Here is a 25,721-nt window from a genome sequence, read left to right on the forward strand (position 1 = left end):
GAGTGAGAGCAATTAAACAACAACAAAAGGGAGAGGGGTGTGAAGCTGTGAAGTCAATTGCCCGACAAATAAAGCTAATCACAGTAGGTGTGTGTGTATGTGTGTGTGTGTATATTTGTGTCAGAGTGTACATATGTCGGAGAAGTGGTTGGAGTGGGCCCACTAAGGCTGTGGCCTGCCGAGACAATTGCCCACCTACACAAACACACACACGCACACAACTAGGCGCGCACACACACACAAGAACATGAGGACTACTTCAGTTCGTTTGCTTTATTTAGCTTGCTTCAGAGATATCCTGCATCAGAGTTAGCCTGCTTCAGAGATATCCTGCATCAGTGTTGCTCTGCTTCAATGTTAGTCTGCTTCAGTGTTAGTCTGCTACAGTGTTAGTCTGCCTCAGTGTAAGTCTGCTTCAGTGTTAGTCTGCCTCAGTGTTAGCCTGCTTCAGTGTTACTCTGCTACAGTGTTAGTCTGCTTCAGTGTTCGATGCTTTAGTTCTAGCCTGCTTCAGTGTTAGTCTGCTACAGTGTTAGTCTGCCTCAGTGTAAGTCTGCTTCAGTGTTAGTCTGCCTCAGTGTTAGCCTGCTTCAGTGTTACTCTGCTACAGTGTTAGTCTGCTTCAGTGTTCGATGCTTTAGTTCTAGCCTGCTTCAGTGTTAGTCTGCTACAGTGTTAGTCTGCTACAGTGTTAGTCTGCTACAGTGTTAGTCTGCTTCAGTGTTAGCCTGCTTCAGTGTTAGTCTGCTACAGTGTTAGCCTGCTTCAGTGTTAGCCTGCTTCAGTGTTAGTCTGCTACAGTGTTAGCCTGCTTCAGTGTTAGCCTGCTTCAGTGTTAGTTTGCTTCAGTGTTCGATGCTTTAGTGTTAGTCTGCTACAGTGTTAGCCTGCTTCAGTGTTAGCCTGCTTCAGTGTTAGCCTGCTTCATTGTTAGTCTGCTTCAGTGTTCGATGCTACAGTGTTAGCCTGCCTCAGTGTTTGCCTGCTACAGTGTTATCCTGCTTCAGTGTTCAATGCTACAGTATTAGCCTGCTTCAGTGTTAGTCTGCTTCAGTGTTTGATGCTACATGATTACATGTAAATGACTAAATGTACAGTGTTAGCCTGCCTCAGTGTTAGTGTGCTTCAGTGTTAGCCTGCTTCAGTGTTAGCCTGCCTTGGTGTTAGCCTGCTTCAGTGTTAATCTGCTTTAGTGTTTGATGCTTCAATGTTAGTCTGATTTAGTGTTTGATGCTTTAGTGTTAGTCTGCTTCAGTGTTCGATGCTACAGTGTTAGCCTGCTTCAGAGTTTCAGCTGTCAGGCCTGAGCTGTTTTCACAAGGTGTGTCAGTTTTGCTACTCAGCAGAACTCTGCCAGTCTGCCTGCTCTCCAGGGTGAGCAGTGTTATTATAAATCACCGTAATTGTATTGCTCTCCTGACACAAACAAGATCCACACCAGAACTAATGAACTATTATATTCTTATTGGGCAGTGGTTAACCCTGTCAAGTTCTCTAAGCTGGGATGATGGGAGAGAATACACATATTTAGTAGCGTTTAGTTAGTCAAACATGTGCCTGTTGTTTTACATTGTCTGGACTGTTTCCAAACAGGCATTAAAACTCCCATCAAAAGACAAGGTATTTATATCCAGAGGATTAGTGACTGCGGTGAAAACAAATCCTTCAAAATCTGCTGCACAGGGGTTGCACGCCACACACTACTCACTGCATACTGTAGCCTAGAGACACACTTCACTCTGCACACTACGCACTCCAATCTAAACACTACACACTTGGTAAGCAAAATACAGATACACTCATATTTTAACGTTTCTACCTGAGGACAAAGTCAGGCTGTGAAACTAGGACGCTAGAATATTAACAGCCCCTTTTAGATGACAATATCTTCTATCTGATGGAAATTAAACATTTGATCGTTAATTATTCATGGTAGTTTCTAGAGCCCTTTAAACACCTCATCGGCAAAAGAAAATGTATTACTGCATTATCATACTTTCAGAGATGCTTGCATAATTTAGAAAATATTAGCTTTGCAAATTGTCTCTGAAAATGCTGTTTTAAATTCATGTATGCTATGTACCCAGCAAAGAGAGGAATGTGTGTGTGTGTGTTTGTGTGCGTGTGTTGACAGGCCAGTGTGTTTGGAATAAGCCTCTACTAAACGAACAACTGATCAGTGAGGAGTGAAACAGTAGAGTAGGTCAGTTTCCACCAACTCCACTGTCACTGTGCTCCACCCTGGTGCCGAACACACAACACAGCTCCATCAACACACACATTAATCACTGGGTAATAACACAAATCAGACAGGCTTCATGAGCAGCTATCATAATCAAACTCTGTGTGATGATGGAGCTGCTTCGAGCTGCCTCCCGGGGGATGGAGGCCAGGAAGGGACAGTGTGTGTTTGTGGGTAAACGTGTGCATGTGTATGTGTGTGTGTGCCTGAGTAAATGTGCGTGTGTGTGTGTGTGTGTATGTGTGTGTAAGTGTGTGTGTGTCTGAGTAAGCATGTGTGTGTGTGTGTGTCTGAGTAAGTGTGTGTGTGTGTGTTTTTGTGTGTGAGAGTGTGTGTGTGAGGGTGGGGGGTGGTGTTCCCCCAGCGTTGTTCATCACAGAGGCGTCCTCATTAACATTGTTGATTGCGTAATTGTGATATCAAAACCATTAACACGCCGTTTGATGGAAAATTCACGTTTGCATTCCAGAAAACTGAGTCACTTCTGAATCTCATTGCCTTTTAGCCGAATGACTCCACAGGAGGTGACACTTCTCCAGAACTACTAGTTACATTTAGAATATTTATAGAACCATTATATTGTTTGTAGAACTTTCTTCAGAACCGTCTTCATACATACACTATATAGACAAAGTCTTTGGACACCTACACATTACCACCTACACATTACCATCCATAGGCATTAATATGGAGTTAGTGCCCCCTTTGAAGCTAAACATCTTCCACTCTTATGGGAAATTCTTTCTACAAGATTTTGGAGTGTTTCTGTGGGAATGTGAGCCAATTTAGCCACAAGAGCATTGGGGAGTTTGTACACTGCTGTTGGGTGATTAGACTTGGCTTGCAGATGGCGTTAGAATTGATCCCAAATGTGATCCTGAGGATCAGGAGATACCTGTCTGAGCACTCCACCCAGCTGCTAGTCCAAGCACTTGTCCTCTCCAAGTTGGACTATTGCAACTCGCTGCTCGCTGGTCTCCCAGCATGTCCAACCCGCCCTCTTCAGAGGATTCAGAACGCAGCGGCCCGCCTGGTCTACAATCTACCCAGACGCTCCCATGTTACCCCGCTCCTCATCTCTCTCCACTGGCTACCTATCATGGCCCGTATCAGATTCAAGACCCTGGTACTGACCTTCCGAGCAGTGAACGGGACTGCACCCGTCTACATCAAGTCTCTCCTGCAGCCTTACACCCCCACCCATCACCTACGGTCTTCTTCAGACAACCGCCTGGTGGTCCCACCGCACAAGACGCACTTGTTCCGGGAGTACAACGGTACTTAGGAATGGTTCGCTTGACCCGATGTTAGTTTCCTCAAGGATCACAATGACTCTTGCTTAGAGACTTGTTGCTCTTGTGGTTAGTGGTAACTGATTTAAATTTTTGTACTCGCTGTGATATATTGTTTTTATTATTGTTGCTTGCTTTTTCCACAGGTACACTTGCACTTATAGCGGTTCGTGTTGTTTAATTGTAACTTGTTTAACTACATGCTCTTATGGTTCTTCCCTTTGGCACTTACTTTGGTTGTTCACAATGTGTGCTTCATGTTTTGGCTACTCGCAATGTTTTTGTGGCTATCTTGTTGTTATGATCAGTGACCTATGCACTTTGTAAAGCTCTCTCTTGGAAGTCGCTTTGGATAAAAGCGTCTGATAAATGAATAAATGTAATGTAAATGTAATGTTTGATGGTGTTTAGGTCAGGGGTCTGTGCAGGCCAGTAACGTTTTTCCACACCCAACTCAACAAAACCTTTCTGTATAGCCTTCATGTCATACTTGTCATAAAAGCTCCTGTAACAGTAAAGGGTAGGTGTCCCATTACTCTTGTCTGTCTAGTGTATTTACAGAAGTATCTCAATTGTATAAAGACCCCAGTGCAGTACCTTAAACTCTGCTTAAACGTATACAACCTTTTCCTGGGATCTATTTAGTTTTTACAGCATCTTAGTTATCCTCAGATGCTTGGCCCCAGCCTGTTCCAAACATGGTGAAGGCCAGCTCGCTGTGACGGCCCTCAGCTGAGCCTGTGTTTAACAGCAGCCTGTCTTTGAATGCAAAATCATTATGCTGTTTAATTCTCCTTATAGCTTTGTCGATGCAGGGTCGGTAGTGGCAAAAAGGACAGGGTCATCAGTATTGATCCATCCTTTTATCTGTGAGTGATTCTTCTGGCCTGGCTCCGGCGTGTGGTTAATGCAGCCAGACTGTTAGCTACCTGCTCCCTATGTTGATGGATGCTCCTACATCAGATATGTGAATACCTTTATGGGTCCGACGGGTTCATAATTCTCCCTCTCTTCTCTTCCTTTCCTTTCCATTACTTTCCCTATCCTTTCCCTATCCATCCCCTCCCCCCCCCCCCTCTCTCTCTCTCTCTCTCTCTCTCTCTCTCTCTCTCTCTCTCTCTCTCTCTCTATGTCCTTCTCCACCTGTCTTTCAATGGCCTCTCCGTCCCTCTATCTGTCTCTCTCTGTTTCTCTCTCTTTCTGTCTGTCCCCTTCTATCCCTTCCTACATCTGTCTCTCTTTCTTGTCCCTCCCTCCCTCCTTCCTTCATTCCTTCCTTCCTTCCCTCCCTCCCTCCCTCCCTCCCTCCCTCCCTCCCTCCCTCCCTCCCTCCCTCCCTCCCTCCCTCCGTCTTACTCTCTGTCTCATTCTCTCTTTCTCTCTCTCTTCTTCTTCAGTCCCAATACTGCAGTATTCTAGACAGGCAGGGAGGTGGAATCACACACAGGCCCTCAGTGAGGCGGATGGATTAGGGGCACAAGAATGAGGAGACGAATACAAGAATGAAGAGATGAATTAGCTTCAAAACATTGCAATTAGGAATCTTCGACTTTCAGCTTTCTACAGAGTTGTTAGACTGCATCAATCAGCACTGGATGAAATCACAGAAGGAAGGCAGGGGAGAGGAGTTTAGAGGAAAAGGGTTGAGGAGAGATGAGGCGAGGAGAGATGAGGAAAGGAGAGGAGAAGGGAGGAGAGGAGAAATGAGGGGAGGAAAGGGGAGAGGAGTGATGAGGGGAAGAGAGGAGATGAGTGTGATTGACAAGTAGTCCTCCAGGAAGGAAGGAATCAACTGACATCTTATAATTTGAACATCACACTCCCCTTCAAGAGAAACAGAGTGCCCCCCCCCGGAGAAATCAAGGGAGATCCCCCACCCAGACAGAGAGAGAAAGAGAAAGAGAGTGGCATAATTATAATCTGCAATCAGAGGGCAGGTGAAGGAACGTCTCTGTTAAAAGACACACCGGAGGAAACAATCCAATCAGGATCAGTCACCTGTAATCACAGAGACGTTGTAGATTGCAGACAAAACTAAGGGAGCCTTGTTCGATGGATCCTATCCTGATCAATAACATGACGTCTGTCTCACCTGGACCAGATGTGGACTGCAGAACACACACGAAAGACTAAACAGCAGTTAAGGCCTTCTTTGAAACACTTAGTCTGAGTGATGAACGGAGACCTGATTCTCTGACTCTCCATCGACTCAAATCAAACTAAGTAGAAAATGACGCGAAGTGGAACAGATGATGTTAGAAACGTTTGGTGGGAGATGACTAATGTGGTGCTAGCAGGCTGTGTCGGGTGAAGGCTGGGAGGCTGAGAGGCAGGGATGTGAGAGACTTAGAGGCTGGGAGAATTGGAGGCTGGGGGACAGGGAGGGCGGGAACGGATGAGGTTGGGGGGGAGCGATGAGAAAGTTCAAGCAGGACGCCATCATAACTGGCTCATTGACTCCCCAGTTCGTTTTCCCAGCCACTCCATCTTCATCTTCTCCATCTTTGCCGCCTTCTTTACTACTTCAGTTGAACCCCTCATCCACAGAGAGCTGCTCTCTCTTAAAAACCCTGCAGACCAGAGAGCTAGCTATTCTCCTCCCTCATCTCTCCTTTCCCCTCCTTTCCCCCATTTTCCCATCCTTTCCCTTCCTTTCCCCTCTCCTCTCCTGTCCTCGTCTCTCCTCTACAATGCTGGCCTGACTCTTAACTCATGACAACGTTTTTTTTGTCACCCCAGCTGGTGGATGGGTAGTGCCTTGACAGTCACTCTGTCTGTCTGGTCTCCATGGTGACATGGTTGTCATCACGATACTGTAGTGTAAGTGCCACCGTCTGTCCAGAGATCTCTCCCTCCCACGCCCTAGCGGCCCAGAACAACCCGCCTTGACTTTTGATTGGCTGACGTCTCAATTGGATCTCACATGTCTGTGCGTGTTGCTGTATACATGCTAGTGTGTGCGTGTACTTTTGGGAGTGCACGCACGACTGTGTCTGTGCACACGCATTTTGTGAACGTGTGTGTGTGAGTCTCCGCAGTGTGTGTGTGTAAATGGGGTCCATGCACATCTATGTCTGCGTCAAACACAGAATGCGGGGAGCTTCCTCTGTGTCAGCCGTGCGCGACCTTGCGTCGGAGCCCACGGCTGCATCAGCGAGCGTCTCCCGTCTCAGAGAGGCTCACTATCTGACCGGGGGCCACAGGGTGGAGGGGCCCCGCTATAAACTACACAAGGAGGAATAATCCCTTACAAGGCCAAACCGAGACACTTCAAAGCAGCTGAAACAGTCTGAGCTTTGATGAAATGATATGTGATTACCATTTTTATGTCCCTAAGCTCCTCCTGGCTCCGCCTCCAGCGAGAACTGGAGCAGACAGAGAGAAGTGGGAAAGAGAGGGGAAAAGAGGAGGGGTGGGGGTGCCAAGAAAAGTGAGGGAAGGAGAAAGTGAAACAACGAGTGAAAGGATGGAAGCGAGAGAGCGTGGTGAGAGAACAGTAATGACCCAGTTCAACAAGCCCTGGAGCTCTGCTGCAGCCAACGCTGGAACCGATCAAAACGACAATGATGCCAATCAGCGCGGCGGAGCCGGCTCGGGAGCCGCGCACCTGCCATGTAGGGACCCCCAACCCTCAGAGACGCCGCAACCCGGTTGGACTTGGGCTCGACGTCCCAGTTGGCCGCAGCAGATTGGCTCCCATCTTTAGTCATTGTGTGTCCTTCATCTCCCACGACCCCCTGCACAGCACAGCCGCCATGCTGAAGGGCTGGCGCCGTCGTCTCCTTCGCGCCGGCCGTCCCTCCAGGACGCCTCACGTCTGTGTGTGAGCACACCTCGAATAAGCTCCAGTGACAAGTGATCGGTGGGGCTGCGGACCTCGGAGAGTCCCAAATGTTCGGCCCACGGCTCATCTCAGGAAGTTGTCATCCCCCCCCCCCCCCCCATGCTGGGGCCTCGGATCTGGGACTCGTAGTCGACGGGAAATGTGTTCCTGCCTGAGCCGTCCCCTCTGGTCCGCACACACACGACCCACACGGCGTGTCTCGCTAGCCTGAGGAGGGAGAGACTCAGTTCCGTGGAGACGCTCTCTCTGATTGTCTGGAGATGCTCTCTGGTGATCTAGAGACGCTGGTCATCTGAAGACACTGACAATCTGGAGATACTGTCATGGTCATCTGGATATACTAGTAATCTGGAGATACTGTCATCTAATGGTACTCAAGAGACCGCCTTAACTGCTATGCTCTCTGGGTAGTGAGTGTAGATACCCCTCCTCCAGCTCTACTCTGGGTAGTGAGTGTAGATACCCCTCCTCCAGCTCTACTCTCTGGGTAGTGAGTGTAGATACCCCTCCTCCAGCTCTACTCTCTGGGTAGTGAGTGTAGATACCCCTCCTCCAGCTCTACTCTCTGGGTAGTGAGTGTAGATACCCCTCCTCCAGCTCTGCTCTCTGGGTAGTGAGTGTAGATACCCCTCCTCCAGCTCTACTCTGGGTAGTGAGTGTAGATACCCCTCCTCCAGCTCTACTCTGGGTAGTGAGTGTAGATACCCCTCCTCCAGCTCTACTCTGGGTAGTGAGTGTAGATACCCCTCCTCCAGCTCTACTCTGGGTAGTGAGTGTAGATACCCCTCCTCCAGCTCTACTCTGGGTAGTGAGTGTAGATACACCTCCAGCTCTACTCTGGGTAGTGAGTGTAGATACCCCTCCTCCAGCTCTACTCTGGGTAGTGAGTGTAGATACACCTCCTCCAGCTCTACTCTGGGTGGTGAGTGTAGATACACCTCCAGCTCTACTCTCTGGGTAGTGAGTGTAGATACCCCCTCCAGCTCTACTCTCTGGGTAGTGAGTGTAGATACCCCTCCTCCAGCTCTGCTCTCTGGGTAGTGAGTGTAGATACACCTCCAGCTCTACTCTGGGTAGTGAGTGTAGATACACCTCCAGCTCTACTCTGGGTAGTGAGTGTAGATACACCTCCAGCTCTACTCTGGGTAGTGAGTGTAGATACTCTGCAGTGGGCGGAGCTCTCAACTCCCCTCTCCATGGATGATGTCCCCCGCTGTGTCGTCTCCGCGACACGGCCCTTTGACTCGTTCAGCTAAATGAGGCTGCATGCCTAATTGCTTGTAAAAACAATTTTCCTCCAAAGAGGCTTCAGCAGTGCCGGTGGATATCCTACGAGGCAATTATGACGAGCCAGATAAGTGTCAGTGGAAAGAGTGCTCCTCTGTATCAGAATCAGGATCTCCCGGTGGCTGTCTAACGTGGTGATTAGATGTGAGAGCCAGAGATTAAACTTGTTTGCCTGATTGCACTGAGATGTTTTCAAAAGGTCAGCGTGTTTTTGTTTTCGGATACACTCTTGCTGAAGAACCTTGAGGACATGTCGTATGTTGTCTGTTCCAAAGCAAATCTTTGGCTTTTTTGGTGTCTCGGGTGTTAAATATCTAGCTGTGCTTAGACACATGCCTGTCAACTTCCCATGCAGAAGAACTATAATAATATAGCATACTTAAATGACCACACATGTCACAACTGCTAGCCTACAGGTAGCTTACGCTTTGCATAAAGGTTACTTTTTCTCGGTGGAACCTACACACACCCTGACCCAGTGTTAACCTACATACAACCAGACCCAGGGTTAACCTACATACAACCAGACCCAGGGTTAACCTACATACAACCAGACCCAGGGTTAACCTACACACACCCTGACCCAGGGTTAACCTACACACACCCTGACCCAGGGTTAACCTACACACACCCTGACCCAGGGTTAACCTACATACAACCAGACCCAGGGTTAACCTACATACAACCAGACCCAGGGTTAACCTACATACAACCAGACCCAGGGTTAACCTACACACACCCTGACCCAGGGTTAACCTACACACACCCTGACCCAGGGTTAACCTACATACAACCAGACCCAGGGTTAACCTACATACAACCAGACCCAGGGTTAACCTACACACACCCTGACCCAGGGTTAACCTACACACACCCTGACCCAGGGTTAACCTACACACACCCTGACCCAGGGTTAACCTACACACACCCTGACCCAGGGTTAACCTACACACACCCAGACCCAGGGTTAACCTACATACAACCAGACCCAGGGTTAACCTACACACACCCTGACCCAGGGTTAACCTACACACACCCTGACCCAGGGTTAACCTACATACAACCTGACCCAGGGTTAACCTACATACAACCTGACCCAGGGTTAACCTACATACACCCTGACCCAGGGTTAACCTACATACACCCTGACCCAGGGTTAACCTACATACACCCTGACCCAGGGTTAACCTACATACACCCAGACCCAGGGTTAACCTACATACACCCAGACCCAGGGTTAACCTACATACAACCAGACCCAGGGTTAACCTACACACACCCTGACCCAGGGTTAACCTACATACACCCAGACCCAGGGTTAACCTACATACACCCTGACCCAGAGTTAACCTACATACACCCAGACCCAGGGTTAACCTACATACACCCTGACCCAGGGTTAACCTACATACACCCTGACCCAGGGTTAACCTACATACACCCAGACCCAGGGTTAACCTACATACAACCAGACCCAGGGTTAACCTACACACACCCTGACCCAGGGTTAACCTACATACAACCAGACCCAGGGTTAACCTACATACACCCTGACCCAGGGTTAACCTACATACACCCAGACCCAGGGTTAACCTACATACACCCAGACCCAGGGTTAACCTACATACAACCAGACCCAGGGTTAACCTACATACACCCAGACCCAGGGTTAACCTACACACACCCAGACCCAGGGTTAACCTACATATACCCAGACCCAGGCCCTCCTGAGGTATTTAAAAACACAGACCACCTAAAGGGGCTTGACATCGAGGATTTCTGATATTGCTGCCAACAAACCTACAGTGTTTGTTTAACATCAGAACACAGGCTCAGTGTGGAAACGTCTTCATAACTGCACCTTTTTCCTGGTGCCTTGTGGGCGAGGAGGGAGTATCTAAGGGTGTCATTTCCTTCAGATTCCAACGCTTCCCCGCTAGTTAATTATTGATGCGGCTCAGCTGAGAAACGAGTTTAGGGCTCGGTTGCCGCACGTTCAGCCAATAGGATCAAAGCTTTTGTGGTACTCTGATCACTTTGATATGAAGGCTGCAATCTCTGTTCCTTCTCAGCGGGCTCTAGCGGTCCACGCACCAAACCCTGCCTGGACACAAGGCATGCTGTATGTGTACGTGTGCATACACATGCGTAGGTTTTGTGTGTGTCTGTCTGTGTCTGTCTGTGTTTGTGTGTGTGTCTGTCTGTGTCTGTCTGTGTTTGTGTGTGTGTCTGTCTGTGTCTGTCTGTGTTTGTGTGTGTCTGTCTGTGTCTGTGTTTGTGTGTGTGTCTGTCTGTGTCTGTCTGTGTGTGTGTCTGTGTGTGTTTGTGTGTGCGTTGTGTTTCTGAGGAGAGGAATTCAGTCTTCTCTTCAAAAGGTCACCACTGAAAAAGTCATTGAAACCAGAAAATTGCTACAGCATCAAGCTGTGTTCTCTATATGTGTGTATGTGTGAAAATTACCAGTAGGCAGTCCTGTATGGTTTATGACTGCTGGTGTGTGTGTGTGTGTGTGTGTGTTGGAGCAGGGAGCGGGGAGTGTGGAGCGGGAGCTGAGATAAATTATAGGATGGCTGTGGCAATGCGATATGATTGGTTGACTGGAGCTGAAGCTATGTGATACGACTGGCTGACTGGAGTTGTGTGATATGATTGGTTGATTAAAGCTGAAGCTATGTGATTTGATTGGTTGACTGGAGTTGCGATATGACTTCTCTTTAAACTTCAACTCTGAGATACGATTGTCTTAGTGACAGTTAGATATGATTGTTTTAGTATCACTGTCAGATACAACTGACTTAGTACTGCTGTTTAAAAATGACAGGTTGCAGCTGTTTGATGTAAACTAGGCTTGTTCCCGGTCAGCTGGTCGGTGAGTCAGAAAACCTTGGCCATAAGAAACACATCTATGTCAGAATTGATCACCTGGCCCATAGCTTTCTACTGGACATCCTTATTTATACAGCTCTCCACTGCATGGAGGGGTCGGGGAGGGGGCGTGAGGGGGTGGGGGGTGTCTCTGAGGGGATCCATGGTGGGGCTGTGGGGTGGGGGTGTTGATGGTATGGGGGCGAACATCTGATTCATAATGAGGGGAGAGCCGGTGGGATTCTCTCCATTCAGCCTCCCTCCCCCATCTCTCTCTCTCTCTCTCTCTCTCTCTCTCTCTCTCTCTCTCTCTCTCTCTCTCTCTCTCTCTCTCTCTCCTCATTGGTATTCAAACGTCAATGGGATCAAACTGGGACCGTGGAGATCCTTTCGGTCTGTGCGTCTGTCTGTCTGTCCCCCACCTTCTCCTCTCATCACCTGTCTTGTCCTGTCTTCTCCCCTGCTCTCATCTCTCCCCTCCCCTCCCATTCCCTTCTCTCCCCTCCCCTCCCATTCCCTTCTCTCCCCTCCCCTCCCATTTTCTCCTCTCCTCTCCCCTCCCCTCCTATTCTCTTATCTTCTCTCCCCTCCTCTTTACCCTTGCTGCTCCTCTCTGAAACTTCCAATTAGGAATGTTCGAGCAACACCCCCCCTCCTGGGCTTAACACGCACACACACACGCACACACACACGCGCACACACACACACACACACATGCACACACACACACGCGCACACACACGCACACACACGCACACACGCACACACACACGCACACACACACACACACACACGCACACACACACGCACACACGCACACACACACGCACGCACAGAGATACACCAACCCCACAAAAGACAAAACGCTTCAACAGACGGAGACACATGTAGACAAACACTGTATGGCTCCTTCAAAGGAGACCCTGGCTCTCAGATGCACACCCTACAAACGGTCTGGTACAGTACGATCAGTTATACATTGACTACAGTGGGGGAAGATTAAATGCTCGAGGACTAAGCACTAAAAATACACAAATGCCTTTGTTAGCAGTTGGCTGTGCTCCCATGCACGGCGACAGGGGGAGCTTTATGAGTGCTTCAGTCTAAATGGGGAGCAATCAAAGAGAGAGAGAGAACTCTGTCTTCGGGGTTGCTATGGCAGAAGCAGAGTGTGTCTGTAGTGTACGAGTTGCTATGGGAATGTGTGTGTGTGTGCATGTAAGTGTGTTTTCGTGCGTGTAAGCATGTGAGTGCGTGTGTGGGTGTGCATGTAAGTGTGTGTGTGTGTGCGTGTAAGCATGTAAGTGTGTGTGTGTGTGTGTGTGTGAGAGAGAGAGAGAGAGAGAGAGAGAGAGAGAGAGAGAGAGAGAGAGAGAGAGAGAGAGAGAGAGAGAGAGAGACTGTGTTGCTGTGACTGTAGTGTGATGTAGTGCAGAGGAGATCACAGTGAGCGTACCCAGTGTTGTCCCAGAGGAGCGTGGGAGAACATGTCCACAACGCCACAGGCTTCTCCTCCACAGCCTCCTCTCTCTTCCCCTCCACCTCTCTCTCTCTTCCCCTCCACCTCTCTCTCTCTCTCTTTGCACCTCCACCTCTCTATCTCTCTCTCTTCCCCTCCACCTCTCTCTCTCTTTGCACCTCCACCTCTCTATCTCTCTCTCTTCCCCTCCACCTCTCTCTCTCTCTTTGCACCTCCACCTCTCTCTCTCTCTTCCCCTCCACCTCTCTCTCTCTCTCTTTGCACCTCCACCTCTCTATCTCTCTCTTCCCCTCCACCTCTCTCTCTCTCTTTGCACCTCCACCTCTCTATCTCTCTGTCTTCCCCTCCACCTCTCTCTCTCTCGCTCTCTCTTCCCCTCCACCTCTCTCTCTCTCTTCCCCTCCACCTCTCTCTCTCTCTCTTCCCCTCCACCTCTCTCTCTTCCCCTCCACCTCTCTCTCTCTTCCCCTCCACCTCTCTCTCTCTCTCTCTTCCCCTCCACCTCTCTCTCTCTTCCCCTCCACCTCTCACTCTCTCTCTCTCTCTCTCTCTCTCTCTCTCTCTCTCTCTCTCTCTGCCCCTCTACCTCTCTCTCTCTCTTCCCATCCACCTCTCTCTCTCTTTCCCCTCCACCTCTCTCTCTTCCCCTCCACCTCTCTCTCTCTCTCTTTCCCTCCACCTCTCTCTCTCTCTTTCCCTCCACCTCTCTCTCTCTTCCCCCCCACCTCTCTCTCTCTTCCCCTCCACCTCTGTCTCTCTCTCTTTCCCTCCACCTCTCTCTCTCTCTCTCTGCCCCTCCACTTCTCTCTCTCTTCCCCTCCACCTCTATCTCTCTTTCCCTCCACCTCTCTCTCTCTCTCTTTCCCTCCCCATCGCTCTCTCATTCTTCCTGCCTTTTTCTCTCTCTCTCTCACCTCTCTCCCACCCCTCTCTCTCTCTCTCTCTCTCTCTCTCTCTCTCACCATCTTCATTTATCATCTTATACATACAGAGAGGACTCGTTTATTCCCAGTCAAGTTCTCTCCAGAACCAATCAAAAGTGTTCGAGATAGGTGTGTTACATTCTTTTACTCGCAATTTCTTTTTTGACGTGTTTTTACAGAACTACTTCAGCTCAACGCAGTGTTCCTCAAGTGTTGCCCCTTGTCGCCATAGCTCGTCTGGAACAGAGCTGCGGAGGGCAGCCAAGGTGATCCTTAATGGAAAGCCAACTCCCTGAGACAATGGCCGATCTGGTAGCAGTTGTGGCAAAATGAATTCCCATCAGTGAAGAAATCAATAGTCATTGTGGGCTCCTTCCTCTAACAGCACCATCCGTCTTTCAGACAGAACCCTGTCACTTCCTTTTAGAAACACTCCGCTGTTAAATTCCAAGGATGCAGTCGCTGGAAACTGCCGCCGTGTTCTATTTAATCAGTAAATTATAGCTTTTCCCTCCATCCCTTCAGACAGAGGGAAAAGATAGGATTGTCCAAGGGAAAAAATCTATCAAGTGGAGGAGGATTGCTTTTCCCTGTGCTGTGTGGTGCCGAATACGATACACGCTATTCAGATGGAGGATGGCGGCGGAGAGGAAGGAGAGGTGGAGGAGATACAAGAGACTGAGAAGTGGTGGAGCCGAACGGCGTTTGTTCTCTTTCCCTCTCCTCTCTTCTCCTCTCCTCTCTTCCTCTCCCTCGACTCGTTCTACTCGCCTCTCCTTTCCCCTCCCTCCTCGCCGTTTCCCCTCCTCGCGTCTCCCCTCCTATCCCCTCCCCTGCTCTCCTATCCTCCTTTTCCCTTCCTCCTCTCCTTTCCACTTCTCTGTGCTCCTCTCCCTCCGTCCACCCTCCACTCTCCTCTGCTTCCCGCCTCTCCCGTCCTCTCCTCTGCTTGGTTCCCTACCAGTCACAGAGAAGCATTCATCATGACCTGTCTTCTGTATGATCCCTTCTAAAGTCCGGTCCAGCCACTGCAAATGACTGCTGGCCTGTGTTCATGATTGTGCTCTTTAAAGGGTGATGCAGACTGCGTGTGCCCCTGTGGGTGTGTTGCATTAGAGACTTTGAGAGCGTCTGGCTGTTATTGAGCAGCTTTATAATCAGTCATCAGGTAAGTGGTCGCTCCCTAAATGAGAACCAAATGTCACCAATTTCAGTGGAGGAAAATAACTGCGGCTGTAAATATCACAAGACCTAAAATCAACAGTAATAAACGCTTTGATCAATAATGCGCCATGCTGACAGGTGCAGACGCAGACTGCATTAATGAAGTCTCCTGAGAAAAACAAATGTGGGTTTGAGACAAAGAGACCAGCTTCTACTGGACTAGGGGACAACCTTCACCTAGTGCTACATGTAGCTCCAACTCACCTCCCACAGTGCTGGTTTAAACTAAAGGGAGTCAGGTGGTTGAGCGGTTAGGGAATCGGGCTAGTAATCAGAAGGTTGCTGGTTCGATTCTTGGCTGTGCAAAAATGACGTTGTGTCCTTGGGCAAGGCACTTCACCCTACTTGCCTCGGGGGAATGTCCCTGTACTTACTGTACGGTAAGTCGCTCTGGATAAGAGCATCTGCTAAATGAGTAAATGTAAATGTAAACTAGACCAGACTGGTTTGTGCTGAGCCAAACCAGACCATCTGTAGCCAGAGAGATAATTCTACATGTGCACTTCCTCTGGCCTGTTTATGAACAGCCTCTATATCAACGCCACTGAGTTCAGGAGAGAGCTGAGATCATAGCTTCTCCACAGCATGATTGTCCTCCCTCTGGGGTGAATAGCATTACAGTGTAGTATATCTCTCTGCACTACGGGTTTACAGCCCTGCTGCGCACTCCAGTATGGCCCTGGTTTACCACCGAGCTTCTCTGCATAACACGGAACTGACTCATAACCTGCTCTTCCTCCACAGTGATGGTTCATAATCTGGCAGTGGCAGGCTCCTAGCGCGTAACCCAGCTTGCCGGAAACATGCTAACTGTAATTCCCACCCCAGCCCACCTCTCCAGAAGGGTGCTAAATCCAAGCCCAGCTCTCTCAAGCAGGGTGCTAACTCCTAGCCCAGATCTCTCAAGCAGGGTGCTAACTCTTACCCCAGCTCTCTCCAGCAGGGAGCTAACTCCTAGCCAACCTCTCTCAAGGAGGGTGCTAACTCCTAGCCCACCTCTCCCGAAGGGTGCTAAATCCAAGCCCAGCTCTCTCAAGCAGGGTGCTAACTCCTAGCCCAGATCTCTCAAGCAGGGTGCTAACTCTTACCCCAGCTCTGTCCAGCAGGGAGCTAACTCCTAGCCAACCTCTCTCAAGGAGGGTGCTAACTCCTAGCCCACCTCTCCAGCAGGGTGCTAACTCCTAACCCAGCTCTCTCCAGCAGAGAGCTAACTCCTAGCCTAGCTCTCCAGCAGGATGCTAAATCCTAGCCCAGCTCTCTCAAGCAGGGTGCTAACTCCTAGCCCACCTATCCAGCAGGGTGCTAACTCCTAGCCCAGCTCCCTCCAGCAGGGTGCTAACTCCTAGCCCAGCTTTCTTCAGCAGGATGCTAACTCTTAGCCCAGCTCTCTCAAGCAGGGTGCTAACTCCTAGCCCAGCTTTTTCAAGCAGGGTGCTAACTCCTAGCCCAGCTGTCCAGCAGGGTGCAAACTCCCAGCCCACCTCTCCAGCAGGGTGCTAACTCCTAGCCCAGCTTTCTTCAGCAGGATGCTAACTCCTAGCCCAGCTCTCTCAAGCAGGGTGCTAACTCCTAGCCCAGCTTTCTTCAGCAGGATGCTAACTCCTAGCCCAGCTCTCTCAAGCAGGGTGCTAACTCCTAGCCCACCTATCCAGCAGGGTGCTAACTCCTAGCCCAGCTTTCTTCAGCAGGATGCTAACTCCTAGCCCAGCTCTCTCAAGCAGGGTGCTAACTCCTAGCCCACCTATCCAGCAGGGTGCTAACTCCTAGCCCAGCTCCCTCCAGCAGGGTGCTAACTCCTAGCCCAGCTCCCTCCAGCAGGGTGCTAACTCCTAGCCCAGCTTTCTTCAGCAGGATGCTAACTCTTAGCCCAGCTCTCTCAAGCAGGGTGCTAACTCCTAGCCCAGCTCTTTCAAGCAGGGTGCTAACTCCTAGCCCACCTCTCCAGCAGGGTGCTAACTCCTAGCCCAGCTTTCTTCAGCAGGATGCTAACTCCTAGCCCAGCTCTCTCAAGCAGGGTGCTAACTCCTAGCCCAGCTTTCTTCAGCAGGGTTGGGCCGTGCATCTGCTGGCTGTCCGCCAGGCATGGCTCTGATACGTCCTGACATCTGCCCCACACAACATCTGTCAGACTCACTCCTGCTCGCCTGATTGGGCCATTCCAAAATAGCAAATCAAATCACCTTTTACTCCCCCCCTGTAAGCGCTGCAGAAACACCGGCCGCACATTAATTATTAAACTGGTGCTGGAGCTGCTGTTCTAATGGGGCTCTGAGAGTTACCTGCACAGCAGAGAGCTGGAAACAGACGCCAACCTTTCATTTAGCACCAACACCTACCTCACCTCAACATCGCACAGCCTCTAGCTATAGTTGGAGCCGAGGACAGACCTAAAGGCTGGAAAGGTCAGGGATCGGAGGTCAGAGGTTAGGGGTCGGGGGTCAGATCGTTGGTTAATTACATTATCTAGTATTTAGTAAGTACCTCGCTCAATTTGCTTGATTAAATGTTCGGGAATGACTCGAGGATGAACGTGAAAATGTCATGGGATTGTTTTATACTCGGAAGAGAGCGGGTGACAAGGCATTCATGGCCTGGATCGGGCTGTTCCTGGCCAGCACCGTGGTGAGTTTACCTCCTGGAGGAGCAGATTCAGGGAGCTGGAGAGGATCCCCTTTCAGACATGCTGCTTCTGACAAGCCCTTCAAAAAAGTTTAATCACCCATCCTTCTTTAGATGCACTGGCTAATGAATTTGATTAAGTAGTTAAGCATCATGTTCTGCTGGCGTTCCTGTGGCAACCCAGAGAAAAGCAAGAGGAGGAGGAGGGGATGAGGAGCGCAGGATCTATTTAAAGAATCAGCCTCCACACTTATAACACCTCTTAAGAGTATGATGCCTATCAGCAATTAAGCTCTGGATCCGAAGTGATGGGATTCGTTTTCTGCTGCGGAAACGCTGAACAAAGGCCCTTTGTGTTCAAGCTTGACTACTTATTGGATGTTTGTAGTGATGAGCTGTTTGGGTGTTTTGGCAGCTAATCGGAACTATTTTGGAAGCTGTGTAGGCGACTGGTTGACAAGGTATTTAGATGAATCAAGCCGATGGTGCTGGGAAACATGACATATGATTTTAAGTCTTATTTTCATATGCAGAATGTATTTACCGGTATACACAGAATGCGTAAAAGATGGTTTTGATGGGAGACATTCATGGCACGCAGTGACAGTTGGTCGGCAAAACAACTCTCACACTACAAACATCCAGTTACTGTACACTCACCAACACCTAACTGGGGGGTATATATAATACCAGGTAAACCACACTTCATTTTTGTTCCGAGTGTATCTGTCTGGGGAATGATGGATATTGTGTAGCTCTATGCCACTGATGTGGAGACACACTCTCTAGTTTTGAGTTTCATGGGCAGGGAGCCGTGTGAAGCAGAATTGTTCCACAAAAGATGAAGCGTTTGTATTACTTTATCAATCTTTTAGGCTATGCTGACAAAATCTACCAGACGGAAGCATACCTCTTGTCTTACTTTGAACATCAGAAGAAAAATTCAGGGCAAAACCATCAATGACAACTAACTTTCTTCAATACCTTTATACTACTTAAATGATTTGAGTTATTTGTACTTGTTGTTGTCTATTTAAAAAAGCTATTCGAATAGAATTGTTTTATAGTACAAATTGTATTCATTCTACTGTTATTTGCATCAGATTTCCCCTGGAAAGTCCTGGCCGTGTAGACTCCAGCCGTGAGACACAGCACTGTTGGAGAAGACACGCGCAGTCCCAACTGAAACACTATCAACAAACACAAATAAAGAGAATAAAGAGAAACCCCAAAACACTGTTGACTACAGGCATCCACGAGTGCAAGTACACACACACACACACACCTATTCCCAGGACAGGTCTGTGGGGAAGGCCTATTCTGTCCTGTCTCGAGCCAGATTAAACGAGAGGCCAGAGGAAGATAAATTCAGAGCCGTTCCTGGCTGAGACACACAGATCAATGTTTTATCTCTGGGAGAATTCTAATGAGGGAGAGGGTCCAGGGCAGCTGAACAGATGACTGGCCCATGTTATCAGCAGACCCTCGGTGTCCGACGCCTGGCGCAGACCTAATTGATGGATGATCAGACGAGGCTTGGCTCCCACATCAAACACGCTCTTATCAAAACCATTCCTCTCCTGGATCCATTTAATGACAGGCACACGTTTGTTCAATTACGGGGCGGTTTTGCTGACAAACCATTTACGTATGTGTGTGTGTGTGTGTTTGGGCTTTTGTGCATGCTTGTGTCTGAGTGTGCGTGGATATATATCTATGTGTGTGTGTGTGTGTGTTGCATCAGTCACTTGTCAGACTGGGGTAATTAATCTTGGCTGTCACAAATGTGCCGGATCCCTCTGTGTGATTCACACACGCACGTCGCAACGCTGATTTACTGCTGCTGCTCAGCCAGCACATTCTGCTAGATTTACACACACACACACACACTCAGCTCTCCCCACCACTCCCTAGACACCCAACCGGTATTGCCGACTGGACCTCTCTTCAGACACACACACTGCAGAACAGTCCCAGGTCCAGCACTGATGTCATCGTGGAGGAGTGGGGGTGGGTGGCGGGGGGGGGAGGAGTCAGTAATAGGTGTGTGTATGGGAGGAAGGAAGAGGGTATAGGCTTGGAGGTCAGTAATGGTGTTTGGGGAGGGACAGTGAGTTTATGACTGTTTAAGACTCGACTCTCAAATGGTCCAATCATACAGCTAGGGTTCTTGCACTGCCTGGACAAACAAACATGCGCTGCAAAGTAGAACACTGAACACACACACACGATCTCCTTCCCTCGTAAACACACACTCTCGCGGCAACTCCGCACCGCATGTCATGAAACGAAACCACCTCCTGATTTTTTTTGTCTGTATTTGTTTGGTAAACCTTCGATCTCCTCCCTCCTTCTCTCTCCTTCTTTCTCTGTATCTCTCTTTTCCTCTCTCTCTCTTCATCTCTGTCTCTCTCTCCTTCTCTCGCTGTCTCTCTCTCTTTTACCAGATTATAAAACTGCTAGCTATGAGGCACAAAATCATGGCAGCATGAAATTGCTACAATCACATTCACTTCCAATAATGTGAGAAGGAGACAGCCTCCAGATGATGACTGGCTGGAGAGACTCGGGAGAGGCTGGGTGGAGGCTATGAGGCCGGGGAGAGGCTGGTGAAGGGTGACAGGCTCAGTCGGAGGCCGAAGGGCCGGGTGGGGGGGCTACGAGGCCGGGGCAGAGGGGCCGGGTGGGGGGGCTGTGAGGCTGGGGCAGAGGGGCCGGGTGGGGGGGCTGTGAGGCTGGGGCAGAGGGGCCGGGTGGGGGGGCTGTGAGGCTGGGGCAGAGGGGCCGGGTGGGGGGGCTGTGAGGCTGGGGCAGAGGGGCCGGGTGGGGGGGCTGTGAGGCTGGGGCAGAGGGGCCGGGTGGGGGGGCTGTGAGGCTGGGGCAGAGGGGCCGGGTGGGGGGGCTGTGAGGCTGGGGCAGAGGGGCCGGGTGGGGGGGCTGTGAGGCCGGGGCAGAGGGGCCGGGTGGGGGGGCTGTGAGGCTGGGGCAGACACGGAGGAAGTGAGAGGGTGGAGAAGTGGAAGATGCAGTGGTGCTGTCAAGGCTCGGATGAATCCCTGCTCACAGTTTGACTTGTAACTGCCTCTTTGTTTAGCATATTACAGAACCATGTTCTTTTGACAGGGGGGTGGCAGGGGGGGCAGGGGGGGGGAGGGGGAAGGGGGGGGAGGGGGGGCAAACACTTGCCAGGTCATAGCATTTGTGTCTGCCGGAGATTGTGTTTGTGTGTCTATGCTGTGTGTGCCTGTGTGTGTGTGTGTGTGTGTGTGTGCCTGTGTGTGTGTGTGCCTGTGTGTGTGTGTGTGTCTGTGTGTGTGCCTGTGTGTGCCTGTGTGTGTGTGTGTGTGCCTGTGTTTGTGTGTTTCCGAAGCAGCAGTTCATCTAGATGCAGTTTTGTGGGGTGGGTTGTAAATATGTATGAGCGTGTCGACAGCCATGGCTGAGCGGCTCCAGGTAAGAGCAGCCTAATGCTAGCGCGCTACTGTGTAATCGCGCCGTAATAGCCTCGCAGCGGGCCTCTCTAGCCTCCTGCTGGGGCCTTTGTGCCTCATGAATAGGGGTGTTTATCCAGGGGGTATCTGGAGAGAAGCAGAGTTACATGTTCACCTCTGGAGAGACGACACGGCATCGTTACACTCGGAGAGACAGTGGGTCCTTCTGAACAACGGATATCGTCACCGCCCGCGCACGTCCGCGGCACTCGACCGTAACACGGACACACGTGAGCGCCCGCGCCCCGTACACACACACAGGCGCACACACACACTCACAGGCGCACACAGACACACAGGCGCACACAGACACACACGCACAGGCGCACACAGACACACGCACACACACGTTATGTTTTCACATTCACAGTCAAACACAGGCCCACACAAGCACACACGCAAAGCATAGATCAACATGAGCACACAAAAACAGGGGTACACACACGTACACACACACACACATCCTTGCATAGGAGGGCCTGCAGGCCAGAGACTGGGGAGCGGTAGATGCAGCTGCTGTTCGGTTACCCCAGCTCGGTTCTGTCACCGCTGTGTGTAGTTATGCAAATCAAGCTGCCATTCATAAACAACATGCATTTTAATCTCTCATTTTGCAAATCAGCCCTGCGTGTGTGCAGAGATAACTGATGTAGTTTGTATTACAGACGTGGTGTGTGTGTGTGTGTTCTCCCTGCCTGTTAATAATGCATGCATGTCTCTGAGAGCTCACCGCTAGTTTGACTCTCACACCTGGCCTGATGTTGAGCATTCTGCAGCCTGGGTGGCCAATCACAACACTCACACCTGCCTGGCCAATCGCAAACATCACCCACCTGTCTGACCAATCAGAAACAGAATACACACCAAGCTGGTCAATTATATACGTTTTACACCTGGCTAGCCAATCAGAAACATGTTACGCCCCACTGACCAATCAGAGACACCCGGCACCTGGCCGTCCTACCACACAGCCCGGTCTTAGTTCTGAGTCTCTGTGTGCCGTTTTTTTATTTACAACCTCTAAACACACATCTCAAAGTGTGCCTTCATGTCGTCGGAGATTGAGTCCATAACTGACTGGGAGGTATAGACCAGAGGCCCATCCCTCCATAGCCTTGAGGCTCATTGTGTTTCCTGGAAGTGTTGGTTCAGGACTAATGGTGTCATGGTTGAGCGAGGTAAGCTGTGTGTGTGTGTCTAATGTGAGAGGAGATCCCTCGCTGCTCTGCTGTGCTCTGCGAGGCGTGAGGCTTCAGAGTGAGAGAGAGGGAGAGAGAGAGAGAGAGAGAGAGAGAGAGAGAGAGAGAGAGAGAGAGAGAGAGAGAGAGAGAGAGAGAGGGAGGGAGAGATGGAAAGAGGTAGAGAGAGAGAGAGAGAGAGAGAGAGAGAGAGAGAGATGGAGAGAGGTAGAGAGAGAGAGAGAGAGAGAGAGAGAGAGAGAGAGAGAGAGAGAGAGAGAGAGAGAGAGAGAGAGAGAGAGAGAGAGAGAGAGAGAGAGAGAGAGAGAGGGAGGGAGGGGAGAGAGGGAGGGAGGGAGAGGGAGGGAGGGAGAGGGAGAGGGAGAGGGAGAGAGAGAGAGAGAGAGAGAGAGAGAGAGGGAGAGAGAGAGAAAAAGAGAGGGAGAGAGACAGAGAGAGAGAGAGAGAAGAAAGGGAGAGAAAGAGAAAGAGAGGAGAGGCAGTAAGTACCTCTAATTACAGACCTGTCTCCTCCATGCAGACTGTGTCTCTATTACCCACCTGTCTGCTCCCCTCCTGTGAGACGCCCCCCCCAGAGACCCCCAGACAGGGGGCCCCAACGCGAACCCTGACCCAGACCCCACCGCACCCCACTGCGCCCCCCGCATGACAGCACACACACATCCTCACCCGTCCCAGCCTCACCCCTCACGCCAGATTGGGATACGTGAGGAGGGGCTGTCTTTGCATGGGCAAAACAGAAGGATTAATTTGCCTCCAAAGCTCTAAAACGACGATTAAGACCAAATCCCATGACATCATTTCTGGCCGCGTGGAGATTAGCCACCCCCCTCCCCATCTGCTGGGAGTTTAGCCCCGGTCGGAGCGCTCATCCCAGCACGCGGCTCACACACATTCACTGTTCCCACTGACTGTCACTGCTGGGGGAAACTGACATTGTGGCGCTGTCACATCCACTCCCCCCCATCCTCCACCCACTGCTCTCTATTTACATCTCCCTGCTGGGAACACGATGCCGCTGTCACCGCACAACACGCACGACACAGACCGCGGCCGCCAAGTCCGTTCACAACCCAGCGACGGTACAACCAAGTCCGCTCGGAGCCCTGCGCGGGTACGACAGGGACTTGGCTCAACACAGCTGGGAAGTTTGTCTCATCTTCTGGGAAAGGTTAAGTGTTCAGTGTGAAGCCCTCTGTGATTTTTAAACGGGATGTATGTGTATAATTTGATCTGAATTGATTTATGATAACAACATATTCACAGCTCAACAGTCACATCAACCTATCAGCAAGTTCCCTGCCGCGATATGACAGACGTTTTAGAAAGTGCGTCTTGACTTTGAGAGCATTTCCACCAGATCTGACGGCGTGACTTCTTGAAAGCGCCAGTTTTAGAACTTTCAACATTCCTATTATCCAGAGATGAAGAAATCAATGATATTCTCTCATCTCTTCTTCAGTTTATGAACTCAGTGGAGTCACAACTTTGCGTTCAAAGTCCCGCCAGCTCTCATACTGCGCCGCAGAGCAGCAAAGCGATCACTTGACACAACAACCATTTCTACAGAGACAGTGGTCATGTCCTTTATAAAACTTTTCCTTTGATAAATCCCTGATGAGTTTTCTGCACATATGAAGCACATTTACAATTGAATGTAACACACAGTGACATCTGTTCTATTTAGATTTCCCACAACTACACAGTTACCCTGGGAACTCGGCCAGCCTGGTGAAAGCTCCAGAACCTGCAGAACCTGCAGAACCTACGGAACCGACAGAACCTTCAAAACCTGTGGAACCCGGTGAGGTCACGTCTAAGGAACCTGTCGTTAGTACCTGCCTTAGAACCCAGAGGAGAGAGAGAGTTCTGTGGCAGGAATGTGGTTCTAATGACAGGAAGTTACAAGGTTCTTACCAGGTTTCTGGTTCCATTTTCCCGGAGCGGTCCTCGGAACACCCCTTTGATGTTGCGCAGGTGTCCGTTGCTCAGATGGGTGGAGCTGATGACTATGTAGTAACACGCCATGAGAAACCCAGGGTTGCCATGCAATGACAGCAAAAACAAACTAACCCTAGCCTCTACTTCATCGAATGATAAACCCTAACCTGAACTTTATCTAATGACTATCCCTAAGCTGAACTTTATCTCGAGACTAACTCTCAAAAACAGCCCACCAGACGTCAGAGTCGAGGGTCTCAAAAGTTCTAGAGTATTCTTCTTGACAGGCCAGGTGTTCCGCAATCAGCCAGGCAGACACACGTGTGGAGCGAGAGAGACGCACTCTCCAGTCCTCCACTCCTCCACTCCTTCAGCAGTGAGAGTTTCTCATCGCAGCGAAGAGCAGAGAGTTGAGGAGAGGCGTGCAGTCGTTCTCTGAAGCACTTTACGGCGCTGTCAAGCTGCTGTGTGGGCTCTCTCTCTCTCTGTCTCTCTCTCTCCCACTCTCACTGTCTCTCGTCTTCGCAGCGGCGCGATCCTCCTCTTCTCTCGTTACGCTCCGAACTCAACTCCTTCTCTCCTCCTCCTCCTCCTCTCCTCCTCGCCTCGCTCTGTCCTCTCCCGTGGTATGTGCTGGCTTAGTGCGCGGCGGAGGCAGCAGTTCTGTAGCGTTGGACCGCGTTCAGCTGCGTGTCGCGGCGCGCCGAGGCTCCTCGCGTCCCTCTCTCCGTTGCGTGTGTGCATAGACGAGCGGCTCTCCTCGCCTGATACGGATTCTGAGACAGGCATGGTGTTATAGTGTGTTTGCTGTTGCCGGTCGGCTGCACTGAGCCAATGGCAGAGAGCCACTGGAGTGATGGGAGGGCTGGAGGAGAGGGGCATCTGTCACACCTCCCACCACTTCTGACTCAGCCCCTGTTCCCCCCAGCCAACCAGGATGCAGCAGCATCGCTCCACTCTCTCTCTTTCTCTCTCTCTTCTCTCTCTCTCTCTCTCTTCTCTCTCACTCTCTCTCTCTCTCTCTCTCATCTCTTCTCTCTCTCTCTCTCTCTCTCTCTCTCTCTCCTCTCTCTCTCTCCCTCTCTCTCTCTCTCTCTCTCTCTCTTTTTTCTCTTCTCTCTCTCTCTCTCTCTCTCTCTCTCTCTCTCTCTACCCTCTCTCTCTCTCTCTGCTCTGCACTCTTTCACACACACACACACACACACACACAGACACACACATAAGTACAGATGCAGGAGCTCACACACACATATATCCTCTCTGTCTCCTAAACAGTGGCAAAAGCTTTCATTCTCTTTCACTCTTACACGTGCA

The 25,721-nt window shown here is 50.3% G+C and overlaps 1 protein-coding gene across 1 annotated transcript in view; it reads right to left on the bottom strand.

The window, feature by feature from the left end:
• Positions 1-25,243, bottom strand: part of LOC134017750 (G patch domain-containing protein 8-like) — a 37,546-nt gene extending 12,303 nt beyond the window's left edge. Inside the window, exon 1 of the mRNA XM_062457738.1 lies at positions 24,384-25,243. Within this exon, the coding sequence (XP_062313722.1) occupies positions 24,384-24,494 (111 nt within the window). The 5' untranslated portion in view covers positions 24,495-25,243. The remainder of the gene's footprint in view (positions 1-24,383) is intronic.
• Between the last annotated feature and the right edge of the window lie 478 nt (positions 25,244-25,721).

Source organism: Osmerus eperlanus, chromosome 3 (assembly GCF_963692335.1).
Source record: "Osmerus eperlanus chromosome 3, fOsmEpe2.1, whole genome shotgun sequence".
In the NCBI taxonomy this organism is placed as follows: Eukaryota; Metazoa; Chordata; class Actinopteri; order Osmeriformes; family Osmeridae; genus Osmerus; species Osmerus eperlanus.